General features: G+C 35.9%; 1 protein-coding gene across 1 annotated transcript; it reads right to left on the minus strand.

Moving 5' to 3' along the window:
- Positions 1-1,293: 1,293 nt before the first annotated feature.
- On the minus strand, positions 1,294-21,270 carry LOC129226529 (2-Hydroxyacid oxidase 1-like). The gene is made up of 8 exons (XM_054861137.1): positions 21,146-21,270; positions 18,883-19,034; positions 15,680-15,938; positions 13,941-14,089; positions 12,612-12,703; positions 11,156-11,317; positions 9,053-9,122; positions 1,294-1,464 (listed from the first exon to the last, which is right to left on the minus strand). The coding sequence occupies exons 1-8, from the start codon at positions 21,268-21,270 to the stop codon at positions 1,400-1,402; spliced, it is 1,074 nt and encodes a 357-aa protein (XP_054717112.1). The 3' UTR covers positions 1,294-1,399.
- Positions 21,271-22,905: the final 1,635 nt, after the last annotated feature.

Genomic DNA, 22,905 nt, shown 5'->3' on the forward strand with positions numbered 1-22,905 from the left:
ATTCATCAAAATCTTTATAAAAACTTGAGTTAAGTTGCTAGATTTACATAAATTACCCCTCATCTGCTCTCAAAACCATAGGCGTTGCAAAATTTTATACTTTTTTCTCTCGCTTTTTTCTTTTGCTGTAGCCAAAAGTCCTATGGCTTTTAAAGTTGTCGTTTTTTCGCCCCCCCTCCCCCTCCCACTTTTCAGTCCCAATCGCCGCCTCTGCCTGAAAATTTTTTTTTTTTGCGTTGGAGTTGGAGTTGATGTTCTTTTACTTAATTCGCACCTGTTTTTACTAAGGAAGAATTTGTATTTTATCTTCTTTGTATCTTTTAGCTTTTTTGGAATCTGATTTCTTGCATTTTGCATTCATTACGACAAAAGATAAATTTTTAATACTTTTTCATTAAAACTTTTTAAATAATGAAGTATATTACTTCCTTTTATACAAAAAAGGAAGTATTGTATTCGCAAAAAAAAAAAAAAAAAAATCACTCAAAAATCGACCTTAATTTCTATTTTACTCACACCTGAATGAATGTTGAGATATTTTTTCGACCCGACCACACGTGCATATATACCTAAGAACATATAGACGCCCGAAATATCCATTTTGACGATTCCCGAGTTAATTACAACGAGTTTTCTCGTGACGTCTGTATGTACGTATGTATGTGCGTATATGCATATGTATGTCGCATAACTCAAGAATGGACTGTCCTAGAAAGTTGAAATTTAGTACGTAGACTCTTAGTGGGGTCTTGTTGTGCACCTCCCCTTTTGGTTGCATTCGGGTGTTTCTAAAGGGATCTTTTGCACCTTTTTGGGGGGAAATCATTGTTAATTTCGATGCAAGCACAAGTGGTGTTATAATTTCGTGGACACTTGGCGATATATCACCAGTCTTTTGTTCGCCAACTTGGCGACAAGTTTCGCGAGATTTTTTTTTTCTTAATCTGGATTCAATTTGGTCACTGTTGGGGATATCTAGAGAGTTAACTATTGAATCTCATTAAAATTGCCTATAATGGGGAAATAACATTAAATTGGTGTAAAAGATGTCACGTGATGCACACATCAGCTCGTTTTCATAGGGTTTCGAATTGCTTCATTGCGATTTTACACAGCATCCTTGTATCTAGTAAACAATACTGAATAAAAGGATAGCTTTGAAATCATCTTACACTTTTGTATGCAAATTTTTTGAAGAAAGTACCTTATTCACTGCATAATTTCTTTAGAAATTTCAAAGAAACATGTTTTATGAAAGATTTATATTTATTCTAAAGTTTCAGGTTTTATAGACTACATTCTCTTGTAAGGATATCCTTGCTTTGTACACATACACCCTTAGACTTGCAGTATTGTCTTGAATGCATATCTCACAGTCTTTTTCTTAAACTAAAATAGTTCATATTTTTGAAGAGTGAGCTTTTTTAACCATGTGTGGGCTTATGTCTTTGATTGAAGCGCATCCTGAAAAGAAGAAATACACAGTAAAAAGTCTGGTAAATTTGTAATGAGGACTGTTTCCTTCAGTCAAAAGTACTACTTTTAGTCACAGAAATTGATGAAAGAAGAAGAAAAAAAACTTCGTTCCCAGGAAATGCTTTTATTTTTCTAACATTTAAATTTTAGTTCACTTTTCAAAATTTCAGGTTTTTAAAACAAAATATTTAATCGTGTGATGTCAGAAGTGAAGACAGCCATCTTGAATCGGAGCGCTTGATTGTCTTTTCTGGCAAACAATCATCATTTGGTGATTTTTCACTGCGAGCAATTATTAGCAGAACGAGATCTGTTAGTTGAATAAAACATTAATGTGGTGAAGTTTGGCAATGAGCTAAAAAGTTGTTTTGGTAACATCGGTAACTCTATCGACAGTTTTATCATATTTAACTTATGACGTCAGCAACGAAAATGAAAACAACGATTGAACGTCTTTCAAGATTATTTTTTGAGAGAGAAAATTAAAATTAAGAAAAAAGAGAAGCTGTGAGGGGAAAGGGGATAAAACAAATGCGCCCTCTAAAACAGTAAACTCCCGATTATCGGCGGTCGGATTATCCGCGGGTTTTTTCGCAATTTTTAAAATAAAACTGTAATGATTGTGTTGTTGTTCGCTTTTAGATTTTACATATATTTTTTATTTTCAATGTAAGTAGATGCACTGTAGCAATGATTTTAGTTATACAGTTCAACTCGGTTAATACAGAATGTCAAAAATCAAAGAATTTGTTCTTATTAGCCGTTATTGGTAACAACCGTAAGTGAGAGATACTGCGAAAAAATGAAGGAATGCTTACCTAAATTTAAAAAATATTACAACTAATACATTCATTGTAACCTAACTGTTAGAGCATTAAGAAAAAAATCGCTTATTTCTTATAAATGAATGTGTTTGGAAAATATTGAAAAAGGAAGATGGTATTCGACAATCGCGGAATAGGTTGCAATCCACAATGGAAGATGAACAGTTTTATCATCGAGTAAATTGAAATGCCTACAGGTAAACAAATGTACGGGCTTTATTTTCTATGAAAAATATTTAATACTTTCTTCTCGATACACAAACAGACTTCTACTACCTAACAGAATGATGAACAATTTCCAAAAAAGAAAATTACAATATTCAACCTCAAACATTTTAAGTAAAGAGGTCGAAAATTTTGGTTCGTTTTAGCCGATAGTTTCAATTTAATGTACGTATTATATGAGAAATTTTTAATGTAATTAGATAGCAAACCAAACTTAACGAACACGATGTTCGTTTTAGCCGCGATTTCGTATTAAACGGGATCGTATTAAGAGAGTTCAACTGTAACTTAAATGTATGTGTGAGTGTTATTGTAATATATTTGTAACATAGGTGTAACTGTAACCGTAGTATTGTAGTGTAACTGTAACTTTTAACTGTATGAAAGAATGTAAACGAAACAGCTATGTAACGCGCATCGTTAACATACATCGATAACAATCTCTCCCTTCCTTTGTAAATAAAGTTGTTATAGTTATCCTATCATAGTGTATTATTCTAAATGAATAGTTAAGCTACTACAGACATCACAGTTATTAATATTTTTTAGCTATTGTATACACTAAGTATCGTTTTTTACCTATTATTCAGATTATCCGTGGTTACCGTGCCATCCTATTCTGCGGATAATCGGGAGTTTACTGTATTTCCTTTCCTTTTTTCGATGCTAAGTACTCCTTTCTGCGGGGAGGGAGGAATCTAGGGCACGGTGGGGTACAGTGAGACGAAAAATATAAAATACAAGAAATTAAATTTGGAAACTTTGATTCTATACAAAATTTTGTATAATGGATTTGTAATGCAGTTAGGGTTTCCAATCCCGAAATCCCGCATGATATTTAGCGGGGTTAATCCCGAGAGATTGAGAGTGAAATCCCGCGGGATTTCCAATCCCGCAATTTTATTCCCCTGCAAACGTTTTCCAACTTTTGCCACTCCTAAAACGACTATTTTCACAAGCATCATCTGAAGTTTGAATCCCCTTCCTTGTATATCTGTAAGAAGAGCAAGAAAAACGTTGTGTCTCATAAGATGAACGGCATTTAAGAACACAATAAAAATTGAGCATATTTTTCTGTGAATGAATTGGTATTCTCATTCGAGGTTCAGTTCATATGTTCAGAAATTGAGAAAACGCGTATAATTTAAAAGCATTTTCGAAAACTATCACTAAAATTTAAAATCCAGAAAATTACGCTTTAGAAAAAATAGGGAATGTGTATTACAGACGCAAAATCCGCTGGGTTAGCCTTAGTGCAATGTTAGAGAACTTCTGTAAGCTTATAAAATACACTCAAAACGTTTAACTTAAAAATTGCACAATATTTTTCTCCAAAGAAGAAAGCAATGTAGAACCTATCATTAATTGTAAATTTGACACGACCATCAACGAGGTGACAGAAACTTAGATGAGACATAGGGTGACTCGCATGACAGTGCAGTAAGTTAAGCTTAAGCTAAGTTTTTGAATGTATCTTTCAGGTGTGAGGTAAAATTAGCGAAATTATCAAAAAACTTTTACAGAGACTAGGACTTGGTGAAATCGAGCGCACTCACCCCGTGCTGTAATAAACCAAGTGCACTGACACAAGGACAAACGTTAATGAAGCCACAAAGGTATTTTCAATGCAAGTTGAATTGGATACAGCAAAACACACATCCAATAGATATCGTTTTTGTCTGAAATTTGCAGCTTTTGAGCACAAACCAAGCATAAGAAAAAAAAATCTACTTCAAAAGGTGATGAAGTTAATGGTGATCTCTTTTGCTAAATGTTGACAGTTATTTAACCTCAGAAAAACTGACTTCAGTGGAGTTACAGCATGTGTTTTCATCAAGCGCATTATTTTTTAAGCAAAAATCCTTTCGCACTCCACATTTGCAATGCTTTGTTAAGACGCATTAGACTTTTTGGGCAACATTTTACGTACTAAACAATAATTACTAATTGGATTATGACTTTTTAGTGCTCTACAATTGGTATACGGAATCCAAAAATTTATTAATTGGAATAACAAAGCAGTCCTTCCTAAAAAGCACAACTTTTTCTATTTTTGGAAAAATAAAGTCAATCCCGCGGGATCCTACGGGACTGGCTCCTTACAATCCCGGAATCCCGCGGGACTGAAATAGGGACGGGATTGGAAACCTTAAATGCAGCTAAAGAATACAATCTTTTGAGGCACAAAAGTTTTTGAAATAATATAAGAAAAGGAAACAAACAATTTTATCTCTCTGTACCCCATGACACGGGTACAGTGAGACAGTGTACAGGGCACAGTGACAGTGAGACAGCGTACGAGGTACAGTAACAGTGAGACAGCTTACGAGGTACAGTGACAGTGAGACAGCGTACGAGGTACAGTGACAGTGAGACAGCGTACGAGGTACAGTGAGACAGCATAGGTTCAATGTTTAAAATCATAATGAAAAACTAGTATGTTGTAGCCATCACGAAATTTTCTTCTATATTTTTCTTTTTTTTTTTTCTGATCCCTCCCCATGCTTGACGAGGAAGCAATATTCCCAACGAAAACAAAATTACACATGCAAAAACTTGACTACCATCCCAATGTCTGAATTATTGCAAAAGCAAAGCAAAGAGCGAAAATTGAAAGTTATTTTAAAAGCCTTGCTTGAATTAATTACGAATATTTTATTTGTTAACTAACATAAAATGGCAACAGTTAAAAATTTTAAATCATTGAGACAATATTTCCGATCATTTCCATACAATTAAAATCACGAGAAATACGCAGACGACAGTCTATTACGATTTATCTTTCTTACTGTTGCATTAATAAAACTATTTTTATTCGCAAAAAAAAAAAAAAAATCAACACCTCTTGGAGCGATTCACGTCAAAATTGAACCAAAGCCTGTTTACATATGGATTCACATATATTCCAAATTTCAACCAGAACGTAGCATTACTTCTTGAGATAGGGCACTCACAATGGAAAAAAAGAACGGGCGATTGCGCTACCCCCTTTTTAGCTGTTGACACCAAAATAAAATCAGCTCTTATACCCACTAAGGACTACTTGCCGATAAATTTTTCTTTCATTCCGTTCATTATTTCTTGAGATACAGCAGTCACAATTGACGACGAAAAACGTTCTATAGCTCAACCCCCGTTTGAGTTATTGACACCAAAATTGAATCAGCACCTGTTCCTGTTACTGGCAACATATGGACCAAATTTTGTTTGATTCCGCCAGTTACTTCCTGAGAAATAGCAATCACGCGTAACTCGAAAAACGTCCCATTGCTCCACCCCCCTTGGAGGAATTCGCGCTGAAAACCAATGGGCACAAGTTCACATAGGGGCACATACACTACTGGCCATTAAAATTGCTACACCAAGAAAGTGACATGGTACAGACATGAAATTTTAACGACAGGAAGAAGATGATGTTATATGCAAATGGTTAGCTTTTCAGCGCATTCAGACAACGTAAGCGCCGGCAGCGACACCTACAAAGTGTTTAAATGAGGAAATTGTACAGTCAATTTCTCACGTGCAAATTCAATTTGAACGTTGTTGCGTGTTGGAAAATTGTTGTGATGCCTCGTGTAAGAAGAAGAAATGTGTACTAGCTCGTTTCTGTCTTTGATAGAGGTCGAATTGTAGCCTATCGGGATTGCGGTTTATCCTACCGCAGTATAGCTGCTCGCGTCGGTCGAGATCCAATGACAGTTCGCAGAATATGGAATCAATGGGTTCAGGATGGTAATACAGATCGCCGTGCTGGTTTTCAACGGCCAGTAATCACTAGCAGCTGAGAGGACAGGCATGTTATCCGCATAGCCATAGTGAATCGTACAGCCACGTCACGAGCCTTGAGTCAAGAAATGGGGTCATTTGCAAGACAACAAGTGTCTGCACGAACAGTTCGGCGACGTTTACAGCAGCATGGACTGTCAGCTCTGAGACCATGGCTGCGACTACCATTGACACTGCATCACAGACAGAAGCGCCTTTAATGGTGTGATCAGCGACGAACCTGGGTGTACCAATGGCGAGACGTCATTTTTTCTGATGAATCCAGATTCTGCTTACAACATCATGATGGTCGCATCCGTGTTTGGCGGTATCGTGGTGAACGCACACTGGCAGCGTGCATTCGGCATTGTCATACTGATGGCCCCTGGCGTGATAGTGTGGGGTGCCATTGGATACACATCTCGGTCACCTCTTGTTCGCATTGACGGCACTATGAACAGTTAGCGTTACATTTCCGATGCGTTACGACCCGTGGCACTACCCTTTATTCGACCCCTACGAAACTCTACGTTTCAGCAGGATAATGCACGATCGCATGTGGCTGGTATTGTGCAGGCTTTCCTTGATGCGGAAAATGTTCGACTGATGCCCTGGCCAGCACGTTCTCCAGATCTTTCACCAATAGAAAACGTCTGGTCAATGGTTGCTGAACAACTAGCTCGTCAGCAAACGCCAGCCACTACGGTCGATGAATTGTGGCATCGTGTTGAAGCTTCATGGGTGTCTGTACCTGTACATGCCATCCACTCTCTGTATGACTCAATGCCCAGGCGTATAAGCACTGTTATTGCTGACAGAGGTAGTAGTTCTAGGTACTAATTTCTCAGGATCTATTCACCCAAATTTCTTGAAAATTTAATCATTTGTTATTTCCAACATTATAAATGTGTCCAATAAATATTACTTTGCTATTTGCATTTTTCCCTGGTGTAGCAATTTTAATGGCCAGTAGTGTATGTGTACCAAATTTCGTTCGATTTCATGCGGTAGTTTTTGCTGTAGAGCGGCCACAAAAAACTGGTCACACACAGACGTGACACACACACACACACACACACACACACACACACACACACACACACACACACACACACACACACATACACACACACACACATACACACACACACACAGACAGACATTTTCCAAAAATAGTCGAAATGGACTCAGCACACCTCAAAACGTTCGAATCCGTCAAAATTCGAAATTCGAAAATTTGCACGAATCCAATACTTTCTTCTATATCTATATATATAAACTAGTATGATGTGGCCATCGCGAAACTTTCTTCTATATTTTTTTTTTTTTTTTTTCTGATCCCTCCCCATGCTTGACGAGGAAGCAATATTCCCAACAAAAACAAAATTACACATGCAAAAACTTGACTACCATCCCAATGTCTGAATTATTGCAAAAGCAAAGCAAAGAGCGAAAATTGAAAGTTATTTTAAAAGCCTTGCTTGAAATAATTACAAATATTTTATTTGATAGCAAACATAAGATGGCAACAGTTAAAAATTTTAAATCATTGAGACAATATTTCCGATCATTTCCATTCAATTAAAATCACGAGAAATACGCAGACGACAGTACGATTTATCTTTCTTACTGTTGCATTAATAAAACTATTTTTATTCGCAAAAAAAAAAAAAAAAAAAAAAAAAAAATCAACACCTCTTGGAGCGATTCACGTCAAAATTGAACCAAAGCCTGTTTACATATGGATTCACATATATTCCAAATTTCAACCAGAACGTAGCATTACTTCTTGAGATAGGGTACTCAAAATGGAAAAAAAGAACGGGTGATTGCGCTACCCCCTTTTTAGCTGTTGACACAAAAATAAAATCAGTTCTTATACCCACTAAGGGCTACTTGCCGATAAATTTTTCTTTCATTCCGTTCATTATTTCTTGAGATACAGCAGTCATAATTGACGACAAAAAACGTTCTATAGCTCAACCCCCGTTTGAGTTATTGACACCAAAATTGAATCAGCACCTGTTCCTGTTAATACCAACATATGGACCAAATTTTGTTTGATTCTGCCGGTTACTTCCTGAGGAATAGCAAGCACGCGTAACTCGAAAAACGTCCCATTGCTCCACCCCCCTTGGAGGAATTCGCGCCAAAAACTAATGGGCACAAGTTCACATAGGGGCACATATGTGTACTAAATTTCGTTCGATTTCATGCGGTAGTTTTTGTTGTAGAGCGGCCACAAAAAACTGGTCACACACAGACGTGACACACATACACACACACACATACACACATACACACACACACACAGACAGACAGACACTTTCCAAAAATGGTCGAAATGGACTCAGCACACCTCAAAACGTTCGAATCCGTCGAAATTCGAAAATTTGCACGAATCCAATACTTTCTTCTATATATTAGATATAGAAGAAAGTAAAAAAATCAAGTTTCATCGCAAATTAAAATAAAAATTTAATTTTCAAACCGCAAAAAGGATTGATTCCGCTTTGTACCATTTCTTTTCGTTGGAACAGTTAGCAATAATTTTATGCTTTAACTCGAAACGGATGTAACATCTCGTACAGATGGTCAAATAAGGATATTCAACATGGTTTTACTTTTGCGCTAAAAGCTAGTGTACAAGTCTCCATGGTTATCAGCTGCGGACGGGAATTGAAAATGTGTTCCGGGTCAAGTTGTTCACCTGGACAATGTAGGCGTAATATTTTGAATTTTGTACGACTTATGATTCTTACCTGCAAGATGCATTGTTCTATCCAACTCGCTCTTCAAAATTTCAAGTATTCGCTTCACGCCTTCTTGTCCCTGTGGAAATTAAAGGAAATACAATGAGATTCCGTTACGACAAATATTAAACCAATAGAATGAGATGTGTATTAGAATGAAATATATTTGAAGAGTTGATTTAATCTCCATTACAGCGAAGTTCCCGTTACAACAAACAAAATTTGTGGCCTTCTGAAGTTCGTTATAACTGGATTTCACTGTACAATATGAGCCTCAAATCTGGAATGCTCAGGACTGCGACCGTTACGGATTTCGGAATTTCCCAGATTTTGGATTGTCTCAAAATATAGTGAAAACTCTCCTGTTGCGGGAGTATTTGTTTGTTTTTCCTGTTTTTGTTGCATTCTGCAACACAATTGCATTGATTCTGCGATGCGTTCTCGCAGCTACAGACTATAGAGCAGGTGTCTCCAACCTTTATCAATGTAGCACCCCATTGTAAATTTTTTTGGCGAGAAATCCAACAAAATTTCAGTTTAGATGGTCTAATTAGCTCTATCCCTCCATAGATCTACTTAATAAAATTATAAACGCTCAGTGGTGGTTTATGAGTTTTTCTTGACTTGGTTTTCACAATTGCATAAAAGTAAATGCATTATTTTTTATTTATCAGTCTGTAAGCTTTCCTTGGGACCAGACAATGTCTGTTTGCTAACAGGATGTATACCAAGAACTGTAGGTTGGAAACGACTGCGATATTGAATCGAGTGCAGTCCACCTCTCGATTGTTGGCGTTCAGGTCTTTCTCAGGAGGCATTTCCCCATTCTTGTTTTTTTTATTTATTTATTTACTTATTATTTTTATTTTTTTTTACAGAATCATGTCTTATAGCTATTCTATCATTCACCACCTTTGAACTTGACGTGCCTTGAAGCTATTTTGATGTTAATTTGTTTTGTGTTCGGACAAATTTATTTCAAAATGGATTGAATCTAAGAGAAACCAGAGTTTCTAAATTCAATCAATTGTCGGATCAAGTTTTTTTCGTGATGAATCATTGTTTCGTTAAAAGTTTGCCGACGACGTGTTTATAAAATAGTTGATTTTCGTATTTTGTAGTTTGTCGAGTGTCAACAATCATGAGGGCAGACTATACCTTTCCCTGCACTACCACTTTGTGCTCATTTTTTGTTGTAAAAACCAGGGCTGCGGAAACAGATTGATGTTGGGGCAAAGCAGTCGAAGTCGGCAGTCTGAGGTTTAAAGTTCCAAGAGTCAAAATCGGATGTCGGAGTCGGTCATTTTCCCCGAAAGTTCGCAACTTCGCCAGTGCTTGCGGAGTTGGAGTCGGTCTGATTTTGGGGTAAGGGAATCGGAGTCGAAGACTCTAAATTTCCGTAGCCGGAGTCGGTCCTTTTCCCTACGATTCCGCAGCCCTCGTAAAAATTTCAGAAAACGCAAGCCAAATTAAAATTTCTAAAGAACTAAATATCTCATATTTTATTTGCAAATATGTTGTACAGTTATATCAGTATCATTTGAATGTCTTACGGACTTGCTCACCAGCTTACTCGATTCGAACTTCCGTTCGACACTCGAACCTCCGAATGAAGCTTTCTTATTTGTAGAAGATGGCTTTGAGTACCTGAAGGAGGTTTGAATTGACTGATGAATAAGGCCGTTAGTTCATCAAACTAAAGTTTCAATGTGTATGAAATTGGTTCTGCACACTTAGGAAATTTGAACAGCATTTCAGTCTTAAAATATGGTTTAACAAAGATTTAAATTACTAGGAGTGTCCCAACAATTCGTAAACACTTGCAAAAAATTGAAGTTTTACTTGCCAAGTAACAAAAACTACACATTTTTTTTTCCAAAATGCTAAAAATTCCATTTTTAGCAAGTGTTTACGAACTTTTGGGGCAACTTAGTGCAACCAAAATATTTGTCCTTTAGTTCTCTTCACAGAGCGCCTACACGGAGCATTTTAGTCACATTATCGAACCATCTGGTTTTTGTCTTATGTTTAGTCTCATGTTGGTTTAAAGTTTACTGTAAAAAATATGTAATTTGGAATACTTATTCCGAACTTATTACGGAAAAAAATTACCGAATGTGCGAGTCCCCACAGTGCTGGTCTACCTATGAAGACGAAATCAGCTCCAAGAGCAAGAGCCTTGAAGATGTCACTTCCCCAACGAATTCCTCCGTCCATGTAGATTTCACAACCGGATCCTTTGAGGGCAGCTGCTATGTCAGGCAAGGCTTCCAGCTTGGGAAATGAAGTAAAAATTGAGATTTTAATTCGTAAAAAAAAAAAAAAAAAAAAAAAAATAATAATAATAATAATAAAAAAAATAAATCAATAATAATCTTTCTCTCTGTATATTTTTATATGTATATGATTTATTGGTAGCTTTGCTATGCAGTACGTAATTTAAATGTTGCATTAAATTTATAATTCGTTTTGTTGCCAAATGTATAATTAATATTGAGTACTTAACGGGTTATCCCATCGACCGTTTTCCAAAACCAAAACAGTCGCAAAATGAGCGATAAACCGTCAATGATGGAGTCACCTTACTTGCTCGGCTGATTTTTTAAAACCTTCGGATGGAGACATTTGACGAGATGTTTTACAACAATTTTCATTTGCAAATTATTTTGTTTTTGGTTGACGGGATGATACGGTGTGGAGTAAAAAATTCAAATTTCTTCTGTAGGGTGTATATGGGGTCTAGTTTCTTTTCTGCATCGATTCTTAACAAATTAGGGGCGTAAGTACTTAATTTTTTTTGCTTATGTAATTACACCATTATACTATATTGGCATGCGAATTTGTGTGCAAAAAGCTGTTTCAGTAGGTTTTCCTAATGTCTGTTAAAATCTTACTATAGTCGGGATAAGTATTCAGGAAAAATAAATTCCGCTCGAGAGTAGGGTTTACCGATAGAGGTCAGCAATAAGGTGGTAACACGCTTCGCATAAGTTGAGTTTTGGGTGCGTACATTTCTGAGCTTAGTGATTAGAACGTCGATCTCGGGTTATGGAGGAGTGCGGGTTGGAACTTAAGATCAGGAAAAATAGCTAATACACGTGTATCCTCAAATGTCCTATGCGTTTATTGTCTTGCAGTTACCTCGAGTACAAGAGACTGGAGAAAAGTTTTCTCTTCCTCAGCTCGTGTCCAAAGTGCGGTAGTGGAAATGACGGATGCCGCCATCTCTCTTTGGTTAAGGAAGTTATCTCCCAGAAGTGCAAACTTTTGAGGTAATGGCAGCGCTTCTTCCCATGGAGAGTGTTATCCATAGTCACGACAGCAACTATTTCTTTATATCTCTTGACCACGGAGAGAGGGAGAATGAACAGGAAGCAGAAACAGACCACTTCATTTTGTAATAGGTAAGGTAAACAAGATCGTGCGAGTATTATAAATTTACTGCTTGCTTGTTTTCGCTGGTACTACCTCTTACAGAATAAGGTGTTCTTTTTTCCCTTCCAGATCATATACCATCGCTCAATGGTCAAGCCATACTTTATACTTATATTCTAACGAGAGTACTTACCGTTGCTTCGATACCATCCAATTGTCTTCCTCCGTGGTTAGAGACCCATATTCCAGAAACTCCATGCTTTACAGCCTCCAGAGCATCGTCCACTAATTACAGTAAACTATGCAAGATTATTGAAAAGTATTTCTTTCCTATTACTTGTTACAAACTTTTAGTCAAACGCGGATCTAGGTAATGGTTTTTGAAAGGGTCAATATCTAAATATGAGCAGGAATAAGAAAGGGGGTCATAAATAATGTTCGGGAGCAAATACGGGGTTTGGGGATCTCTCCCCATGAAAATTCGAAACTGAAGTTCCCAAAACACTGTTTTAGGCTAATTTTGGTTGCATTAAAAAGAAGATGGAGATACAGGACTCTCTCGCCGGATTTGCATGCACAATTGCTCTTTATTTGATTTTAAAATGCTTTAAAACGATAAAACTTGCTGTTAGGAAAACCATTCGACCTGATATTTTTTCTTTTCCTTTGATTTTGAGCAGGATTTAAATTTTTATTTTTTATTATATATGAATCGAAGAGATTCTGTATATAATTAGTTTTACACAATATGAACGCTGATAAAATCATCACCACTATAACCTCATCCATACGTCATTACTCTTCATAAGCAGTAAGGTATCTTTTCGAACAAAAATTTCCCTGGCGAAAAAAAAATTTCCCGTTTTTTCTACTTATAAAAAAATATTTCTTTAAGAAACGCAACGGATTCGTTTGGTGAAATTAAAAATTTCCGCTTAAATTGTCAAAAGGAGATGGCTCAGTCGAAGAGCAATCTTGTTTTCAATCGAATGGTCTAGAGATCGAGTTTCTGTTCACGTGGTCTGCTTTTAAAACAATAATACTTTTTTTACAAATATATATATATATATATATATATATATATATATATATATATATATATATATATATATATATATATATATATATATATATATATATATATATATTTATTTATTTATTTATTTATATGTTTATATTGTTTATTTTCTTCAATATATATATATATATATATATATATATATATATATATATATATATATATATATATATATATATATATATATATATATATTGAAGAAAATAAACGCTTTCCTTCAAATTTTTATTGATATATTCGCCAACTATCTTCGCATCTCACAAAATGGTTTCGCTAATCTGTACGTAATAGAACCGCATGTTGTCATGCGTGGTGAACTATGAACATGCTAACACAAGATAAAACTATTTCTAAATAAATTTCCCTGAGAGTCACATATATTTGATTCACAAAGCTAACTAATCCAATCTACCAGTAGAAAATACATTTTAAAGTTGCAAATACCTGTCACAATTCCTTTTAAAATGAGAGGAAGCTTGGATATTCTTCTAATCCAATCTACATCTTCCCATGAAACGGTGTCTGAATACAACTCCGCATTTCTCGCATTGGCAGGGCGTTTCTTTGGAATAGCATCAGCAATATTGGGTGCACTATGAAAATTGTAAACAATATAAATTGCTGCATGTCTTGAGTAATGATAAGCTAGAGTGAGTGTTAGAGTTAGTTTTAGGCATCAGGAGGGCGTTTCTAACGAGAGGCGTAGCCAGGAGTAAATTTCGGAGTCGGTCCTCTGAATGAAGTTTTAAAAAAATTGAGAAAAACTAACCCCAATTACAAATGCTCCCAAATTCAATTTTGCTTAAAACCCTCTAGCAAGTTAATAGTTTTAGTCTCTAAAACGTTTTTACCTTAACTCTATATCAGCAAAAAGACTCCAACCAGGCTTTGACTTTGTAGTTACGTGTTAGGGGCCATTCATTAATTACGTAGAGGGTCCCGAGTAAGGCCCCTATATATACGAGCCGACGCATCAGCTTAAGATCAGCCTTTTTGGATCGGAGCGCGTGTTTGAGTGGTTGTCTTTTCTGGCGAGTTATCGCGTTTGGTGATTGTTCACTGCGAGCGATTATTAGCGGCACGTGAATTGCTTATTAAATTAAGTATTACTTTCGGCAAATTTGACGAAATCCGAAACTTTGTTGTGGTAACCCTGGCAGTGCAACAATGTAAAATCCGATCCAAAAAGGCTAAACTTAAGCTGATGCGTCTGCCTATCTATATAGCGGCTCTAGTCCCGAGTACGCATTGAAAAATTTCACAGAAGAGCAACAAATTGTCGTATGAATGTGCGGTTTGCACTTGAGTAACCACAAACTTATCAAGATTCGGAATTAAGCTAACCAGGTGGGAATACGAGTGCAGTATTTTTAAAATGGCGACAAAAGAAGAAAAGTTTTTTTTTGTGTATGTGTGTTACTTCCTGGTAACGTCCAGTGTGGTCTTGGTAATATCCTGGGTTGTCATCATTGTGGCTATTCTAGCCTCTGGATGTTATTCTTGAGTTCTTCTAACGCTTTTGGTGGTGGTGGTACATAAAGTAGGTTATTAATGTGCTCCAAATTACTGCCAGAACAGATGAGCACCACGCGTATTGTAACACACACACACACACACCGCTTTTCTTGTTTTGCCACCTTTTCAAAAATACTGCATTCGCATATCAGTTACTGTTATGTGGTTCGAGTTATGGGATGTTACCACAGTCTCCTCAAGAGTTTGAAATCTAACGAAAACTTCGAGATAAAGTAATATTTGAGTTATAACTCTTTGAGCTATCGAGAGTTGACGGTCTTAGTCAAATTGCACCTACGTCAAATTTCGTAAAGATCATACACACAAAACTAACTGCATTTGGTTGTGGACATCGCAAAACTTCATGGAAATATATAAAACTTGCATTCAGTTTTGAATTTACGTATTAATATCAAATAGTGTTTAGTTGCACTTATTATGATGACAAAAAAAAAAAAAAAAGCTATTATTTGAATTTATTAGAGATTAAAAATACAATTCCCTATGTTGTCAAATATCTTTTTTGAAACATGAAAGGACATAGTTATGGTGTCTTCATAAGCATTAATCATTTATTGCTTCTGGTAACGCGATTTATTGAGCAGTCATTCTAAAAATAATAATTAAAAAACATTAATTCCACATTTATAAGATAATTATTATCTTACCTTATGTGCGGAGGTAGCCTGAAATTTGCTCTCAGGAGCCTGTACTGTAAACCAATAACCGGTGCATCTACTGTAAGAACTAATGCTTTGTATCCACACTTTTCGACTCTGTGGATCATTTCTTCAGTGTACTTTCGTTCTTTTAGAACATAAAATTGCATAAAAAGTGGAGTGTTTCTTACTTGATGACGGGCAATATCTTCTAATGATGTAGAAGCGACAGTACTGAGAGTAAAAATGGTACCCATTTCAGATGCAGCTGTCAACAAAATAATACAGTACAATAAGTGCTATTAGCAAAAACGTAGCTAACAATAGTTGCTAGAAGAAAAAGTCAATCAAAAACCATCTGAATTGCTTGGCCAATTGGAAAAAAATGGAAGGAGTTTGCAAAATATGCATTTGTATTGTAACAAATTAATTATTAACGTAGTTACTGTTCGATTCCCGATGCGATGGTAAGGTGAACATTCTATCGGTGGTGACTGACGCATCTGTAACTTTTCAGGGGTGACCATGTTTACCGAATTCGAAACAGTTGTTATTGTTGTATTGTGCCTGCTAGACTTGCAATTTGGGTGCGCTGCTTCACTTCACCGTAATTTGGTGTGAAGTCTGACTTCTACAGTGCACACATGCCATAAGGACCCGTTTATAGGGTAGGCAGCCATTCACAGCGCAGCAAAACACTTACACCCAAAGAAAGGACAAAAGAGAGAAAGTGCATTCATGCCCGAACCGGGATTTGAACCCGGGGCCTCACCATCACAGTCAGACTTTTCTGACCATTAAACAACGCGGCCGGCATTGAAAGCCGTGACACTTTGAAATGAATGATCTATGCGCTTTAAAATGCCTTCTTTATTTTTCTTATTCATTTCTTCCTCCTAATAATACTTCCGTCAGAATCGTCTTTGCTGGCCGTTAGTCAACGTTTCATGCTAAACGTGGTCGGACGCCAGTATCTCTGTATTGTGTCGGATGACACTGGCAGTGAAATTACTTGCGAAGTAGCTCTAGTGAATTGTCAATGGCTCTTTGTCAACTAAATAACCTGCATACTCAGTTTTCTCAAAATGCTGACAATCAAATCATGTGATGCTATTCGTGTCATTTCAGCCAGTTTTTTTTTTTTTTTTTTTTTTTTTTGTGGCCGAAATGCGGTAAACACTTGAAAAAAAATGATTAAAGTACAGGTAGTTATCAAAATAATGGAAAACCTGTGAATAAAAGTGACATTTTTGACTGTACTTCGTAAGTAATAAAGAATAAAACTAGATGTCTGGTTTTTTTATAAGCAGCAATATACATATTCAGGTAGTATATGGTGGCTCAATTGAAGTTCTGGAAGTCTTGAGTTTTTTTCAAGCACGTGAAATGACGGACCTCTTAAATTTTAAAAGAGGCCAAATTGTTGGAGCACGTCTAGCTGGAGCAAGTGTAACTGAAACATCTCAACTTTTTGGCGTTCTTAGAGACACAGTATCTAAAGTCATGACAGCATACGCACAGCACGGTAAGACAAGCTCGGCAAAGCAAAAAAGTAGATGGAAAAAGAAGCTCAGTGAGAGAAACCGACGGGTATTGAAGCGGATTGTAATATCTAAAAAACGAACAATGGCAGCAAAAGTGACCACAGTACTCAATCACCATCTGGGTTCACCAGCTTGAGTGATTACAGTCAGAAGGCACCTTTATTGACAGAACATTTACGGCAGAGTAGCGATTCCCAACACCACACTTGTATCAGTGTTTCCATTATTTTGATAACTACCTGTAGTTACCTCTAGTACTACTAGAACTGTTCTTCATTCGATTTACTATCAATGCATCAAATAAAATGAAAATCCGTTTATACTACATACTTTTAAAATGAACTGTTCTGCCACTAATAAGAGGCTAAGATACGCGTTTTTCATAGCTGTTGAAAGTGTTAGCTTCGTCTTCGCAAGTTTTATTAATCATGCTATAAATTAAATGCATATAATCGTTTCTAAATTATTGAAGGATCAGCCATTTTTTTTTTTTTTTTTTTTTTTAAGAATTTCGATGTTCACAAGATCGATTAGAAATCTTCATACGAATAATGATCAAATGAGGTATTAAATGAACAAAGGACGTCGTTTTTCGCTGCCGGACCAATCCATTTAGTTTCTATTGTAAACTAACTGTAAATACACAAAACATTCACTTTTTTATTTTGATCGATAAATGATAAAACGTTTGCGTCATTACGACTCGTTCTAACACCACGTGTGTTTGAAAGACAAGACAGTGGGCGAGTTCTTTGTTAAGAAACGATACGAAATGGTACCTATTTTTATGTTTTATCTTGTATTTAATGTCTTCTAAACACTTCTAGCGCGTACTACCCGGATTATCCAGATGCTTTTGATCCCAGTTAGTCTGGATAAACGAGGTTCTACTGCAAATTTAATAAAAAGATGCAAAACTAAAATTGATCCATGAGTACGAGAGAGAGTCAGAAAATAACTTTCCCCTGTTGACAGAGTTGTGCACGAAAGTCAAAAAATGGAATGAGACATTAAAGGTAAGACATAACTCTATTTTTCCACATAAGTATCACGGACATTGAGACATTTGTCATACCGCTTGATAATTTTTACAAAACGCACCAGGAAAAACACAGGGCTTTGCGTATGGAAAAGGTGTTTAACGACTTGTTTTACTTCAGCACTGATGTTGCAGTGTCATCTAACACCAGAACGCCAGACCTGATATGGTCAGGCTGCTTTTTTCCAAATCGCCTCTTTCAATTTCGACAGTGTGTCTCAGTACCATGTAGCATTGGTGGTTCCAACATCAAAAAAGTCCAGGAACTAAACTCCGTCTTCCTTACCAACTGTGAGGAGCCTTTACCCGCAGAGGGAACAGGTGACGGTTTTCAATACAATACTTGACATAGCCGTTCAACGCTTCGCCCGTATGCAAAGCCTTGGTGTTTTCCTGGAGAGCTTTTTGAAGCTAATCAAGCGATATGACAAATGTCTCAACGTGATTGGTACTTATTTTGACAAAAAATAGTGTCTTATCTTTCACATCTCCGTATATTGTTTGACTTTCATACACATCTCTATCCACAGTCGCTAAGGGTAGCTTATTTTCCGACTTATCCTTGTACACAGAAAGACTTTGAGACATTAAATGAATTCGCTTCAGTAAAAGCATTGATGACATTTTACCATTGGATACTGCAATCTCTCCATCAGGATGAGTAAGTCTTTGGTAAGCTGAGGGAGCTATTCCGAACGGCAAAGCAACTTCATTTCCAAGAATGGTCACTCTGAGATCTCGTGTTGGAGTGTTTCTCAGCAACCGGGGAATTATTTTGAACCTAAAAAGTTATCAAATACCAGAACGGAATAACAGAACCTGTTTGTAGCAAGAAATAACAGACGTTGAAAGAAATTCAAAAATTTTCTGTATACATACAGGGTGTCCCTAAATAAACGACCTTTCTTTAAAGTTGTCTAGCGACAAAACTATTTTTCAGAAATAAACGAAATTTTGTGGACATTATAATGAAGGAATGCGAATTTGTTTGAGCGAATGAAAAGAAATAGTTTATAATTTTGAGGTTAGAGGGCGTTTTCAATGAAATACATTTCTTCCCGACCATCAAACCTCAATTCATGTGACTTTTAGCTTTGGAGGTTTTTGAAGCATCTCGTAAATCGTGATCATCCTAGAACTTTAACTGATCTTCAGCAAATCAGAACATGTTCGTAGTGCTTCTCAGAGCATAGTGCGGTCAACTCTAGAACATACTATCTCCCGATTCTAGAACGTTGAGAAAATGATAGCCGTCATGTTGAACAGGTTCTAGTGTTAACGCCATCGTTGACGTCTATAGCAAATGTGTTTAAACCATAAAAAGCGCTATCTGGTAGCAAAATTTTCAACTATTTTTTTATTAGCTCGAATAAACTCCCATGCCTTTATTATGCTGTAAGTAAGGGAAGCAAGCCCAAAGTGTGTAGGCTTTTTCATTTGCGTCCCTTTAATGCCAGTAAGAATAATCTGAGGAACATGTAAAATCTTCATGTATTGACTAATTACGGGCAGTAACGACAGTTCTCTAGCGTACCCTTTTTTAATGTAAAAAAGTTTTTTTCACTTTTCATTTAAAGTTTTCGACATTTTAAAATTTTGATTACTCCAAAATCGTTCATAATATGTCCTTGTTAATTTTGAGCATTAACTTCGTGACATTTTTGAATAGTATTTAAGAAGTGTCTTTGCGTTCGCGACTTTATAGATGAACGAAATGAATTCATGTCCTTAGGCAAAGTGAGTAGGCCTTTAGTTGTGCAAATTAGCTATAGACTTATGAGTTCAGCTTATTTTATAAGTGGTCTGTAAATGCAAAAGAAAACGCCTCTGGCATCGTGAGATTCCGATTGCCATATCAAGTCTGACACAAATGCCAGGGGTGCTCCCACCCTAAGAGTAAGGGCGCATTCCCCCTAAATGACGAAATGACCCACCAAAAACAAAAGCCCCCCCCCCAAATTCAGAAAAATATCCATCAAAACACCCCCTTAAAAATTTCAATGGCGCAGTCTGCGCTAACCCCCCCTAATTGGGCACCCCTGCAAATGCATAGGCCTACCCGCTTTAGGTTGATGGTAACTGAGCCTGAAGCAGCTGTAGAAAAACTGAGCTTCCTACATTTAAGCATGGGGTTCAGATTTGGATAGCATTGTCTATTAAAGCTGTGAGCTGCGTTATCTTCCAAGTTGGTTTAATGTGCTTTATGAATTTAATTAATTTGAATACCCGCTTTGCCCAGATGCCAGACTTTGCCTTTGGGGCTCACGGGCAAAGTGGGTTATCGGAATGGTTAAGTTTTTTGTTGATTTTTATATTAAAAACAAGTATTAACCTGACTTTGTTCTTGGAAATGTAAACAATGATTGTTACAAAAAATTCTAAATTCCAAAAAAGGGCCTGATGTGAACAAAAACTAGAGATTTAAATGTCAGCTGATATCTCATAAATGGATGCATTTACAAAAAAAAAAAAAAAAAAAAAAAAATGCTAAAAATTGACATTTTTTATCAAGTAAGATTTTTTTTTTTACTATTTACTCCTTCTTTAGATATACTTGCTTTAAATTTAAATAAAAGGTATGTTGCCCAATTACCTATTCTTATTTGACAAGTGAGATAACCATCTGATTAAAAAAAAAAAAGAAGAAAATCGTTAAGAATTTTTCAAGCGTAATTTTTGAAAATAATGACGAACTTTTGTTTATTAGTACAGTCCAAGGTAAAATAAATTCATGTCGATTTTTTTTTTTGTTTCAAAACTTTTCTATAAGGCTTCTAATAAAGGGTTCCACATACTCCAACCCTATCTTCCTTTCAAATGAAAAAACACGATGTTTTTCATGGTGAACCATTCAATTCTTTTAAAATTCAATTCAAGAAATGTTTTCAATACCTTGTAAAACTTTGTACATTTTGCTTTAAAGTTTCTTCTCTTTCAGCTCCCTGACTGTGAAATGCCCAGATCTTTTTATCGACTGTCTGGCTGGCGTAGTCTTCGTAATCCTTTAGACACAACATGCTGATTGGTTAACAGATATAGCACCTAAATGTCAACAAATAAATAAATAAATAAAAAATAGTAATATACACTAACGTAAAATAAATCAATTTGTTTAAGAGAAATTGAAATTTCCGCAGTCACAGGTAGCAGCAAACTTTTAATGCAATGTTTTTACATATTTATTTCTTTTCTTCTGTGCTTAATAATTGGTTACTCTGTGTTTCTAAAAGTTATGACTTTGAGTAATTTTATGTCTATCTTTTCAGTTTTTTTATTGATACTAAACATCATTTAAAAAGAACTTATTAAACTATAGTCTATAACACGAGAATCGGCGTGTCAAGAAAAAGAACTTTCCCTTCTTCCAGTCTTCCCCCCTTATGGTTGTTATGGTTACGGTCCCATGAACTTTTTTCCCCCACTTTGCTTCTTCAAATGTTATCTATTGCAGAAGCAGCCTGGGAGAAAAGTTCATTGTACCGTAACCCTACCTATCAGAAAGGCGAAGGGTGGAGGGTGGGAAAGTTTTTTGACTATGACACGCCGATTCTCGTTACTTATACCCCGTTTACACTGGCCGAGATATACTAGTTTATTTTTAAACGGTGTTAAAGTTAAACCGCGAGCCGAAACGGGCGTTTACACTAGCGTTACTTTAAACACGTTTAACCGTAACTTTTTGTTTGTTTACATTCTGTCATTCTGCTGTAGCGTCGTTACTTTTTATTTTCATGCTCGCTTATACTGTTTTTGTTATTAAAGAAAATAATATTCAGGACTGAATCATATTTTCTAAGCACATTGCGAAATATATTTAGCGACGACGTTTGTACAATTCTTATTTATTTTTAAGCAATTTATGTTCGAAGTATTGATTTTGTGCACGAAAAAAAAAAAAAAAAAAAAAAAAAAAACCGTCAAAATCAAAGCTTTGAACTTGAAATCAGATTAAGAGTGTTTTGAAACTTCATTGTTGGGAAATAAATGATTTCCTTTACATTTTCCTTCGTGTTTACGTTTCATAGATGAGAAGAAAGTAGATTTTGTACATCAATAACAATTCAAAGGTGAAACGCACTGTCTAGTTTTGACACAAGTAAAATTTTTCGGTTGATAAATATCTCAAGATGTTTAGGCCAGAATAAAAGTGTTCTTAGTTACCTGGAAAAATTTAGGAATTTAATTACAAACGAGCCAAGATTAACTTTTTAATTTTTTTTCTAAATCTTGAAAGTAAAGCTAATATTTTGATCAGTCACTCTCATGAATACATAAAAATAATAATAAAAATGTTTGCTTTTTCTTTTTTTCCGAATGGAGAATATGTATACTGATCTTTTTAATTTATCTACAGTGCATTGGTCTACATTTTGCACAGCTGAGTGCATTTGACATGTATCCAACTAAGGTGAACATATCGGTAGTCGCCACTGCTTCAACAGTGCCCACTTCAACGTTTATATTTGAAAAAAAAATAGGGTTCCAGGTTTTCCAATGGATTCAAACATGCAGGAGGTAATATCGTAAGTGCACATTTGATAAAATTGTGATTCCATTGGGATACGTGGAATCCTAATTTTTGAAATATAAACCTTGAAATAGCCACGACTGAAGCACTGGCCACTATGGGTGTATTTACCTTAGAACCTGTT

This window comes from Uloborus diversus, chromosome 7 (assembly GCF_026930045.1).
Source record: "Uloborus diversus isolate 005 chromosome 7, Udiv.v.3.1, whole genome shotgun sequence".
In the NCBI taxonomy this organism is placed as follows: domain Eukaryota; kingdom Metazoa; phylum Arthropoda; class Arachnida; order Araneae; family Uloboridae; genus Uloborus; species Uloborus diversus.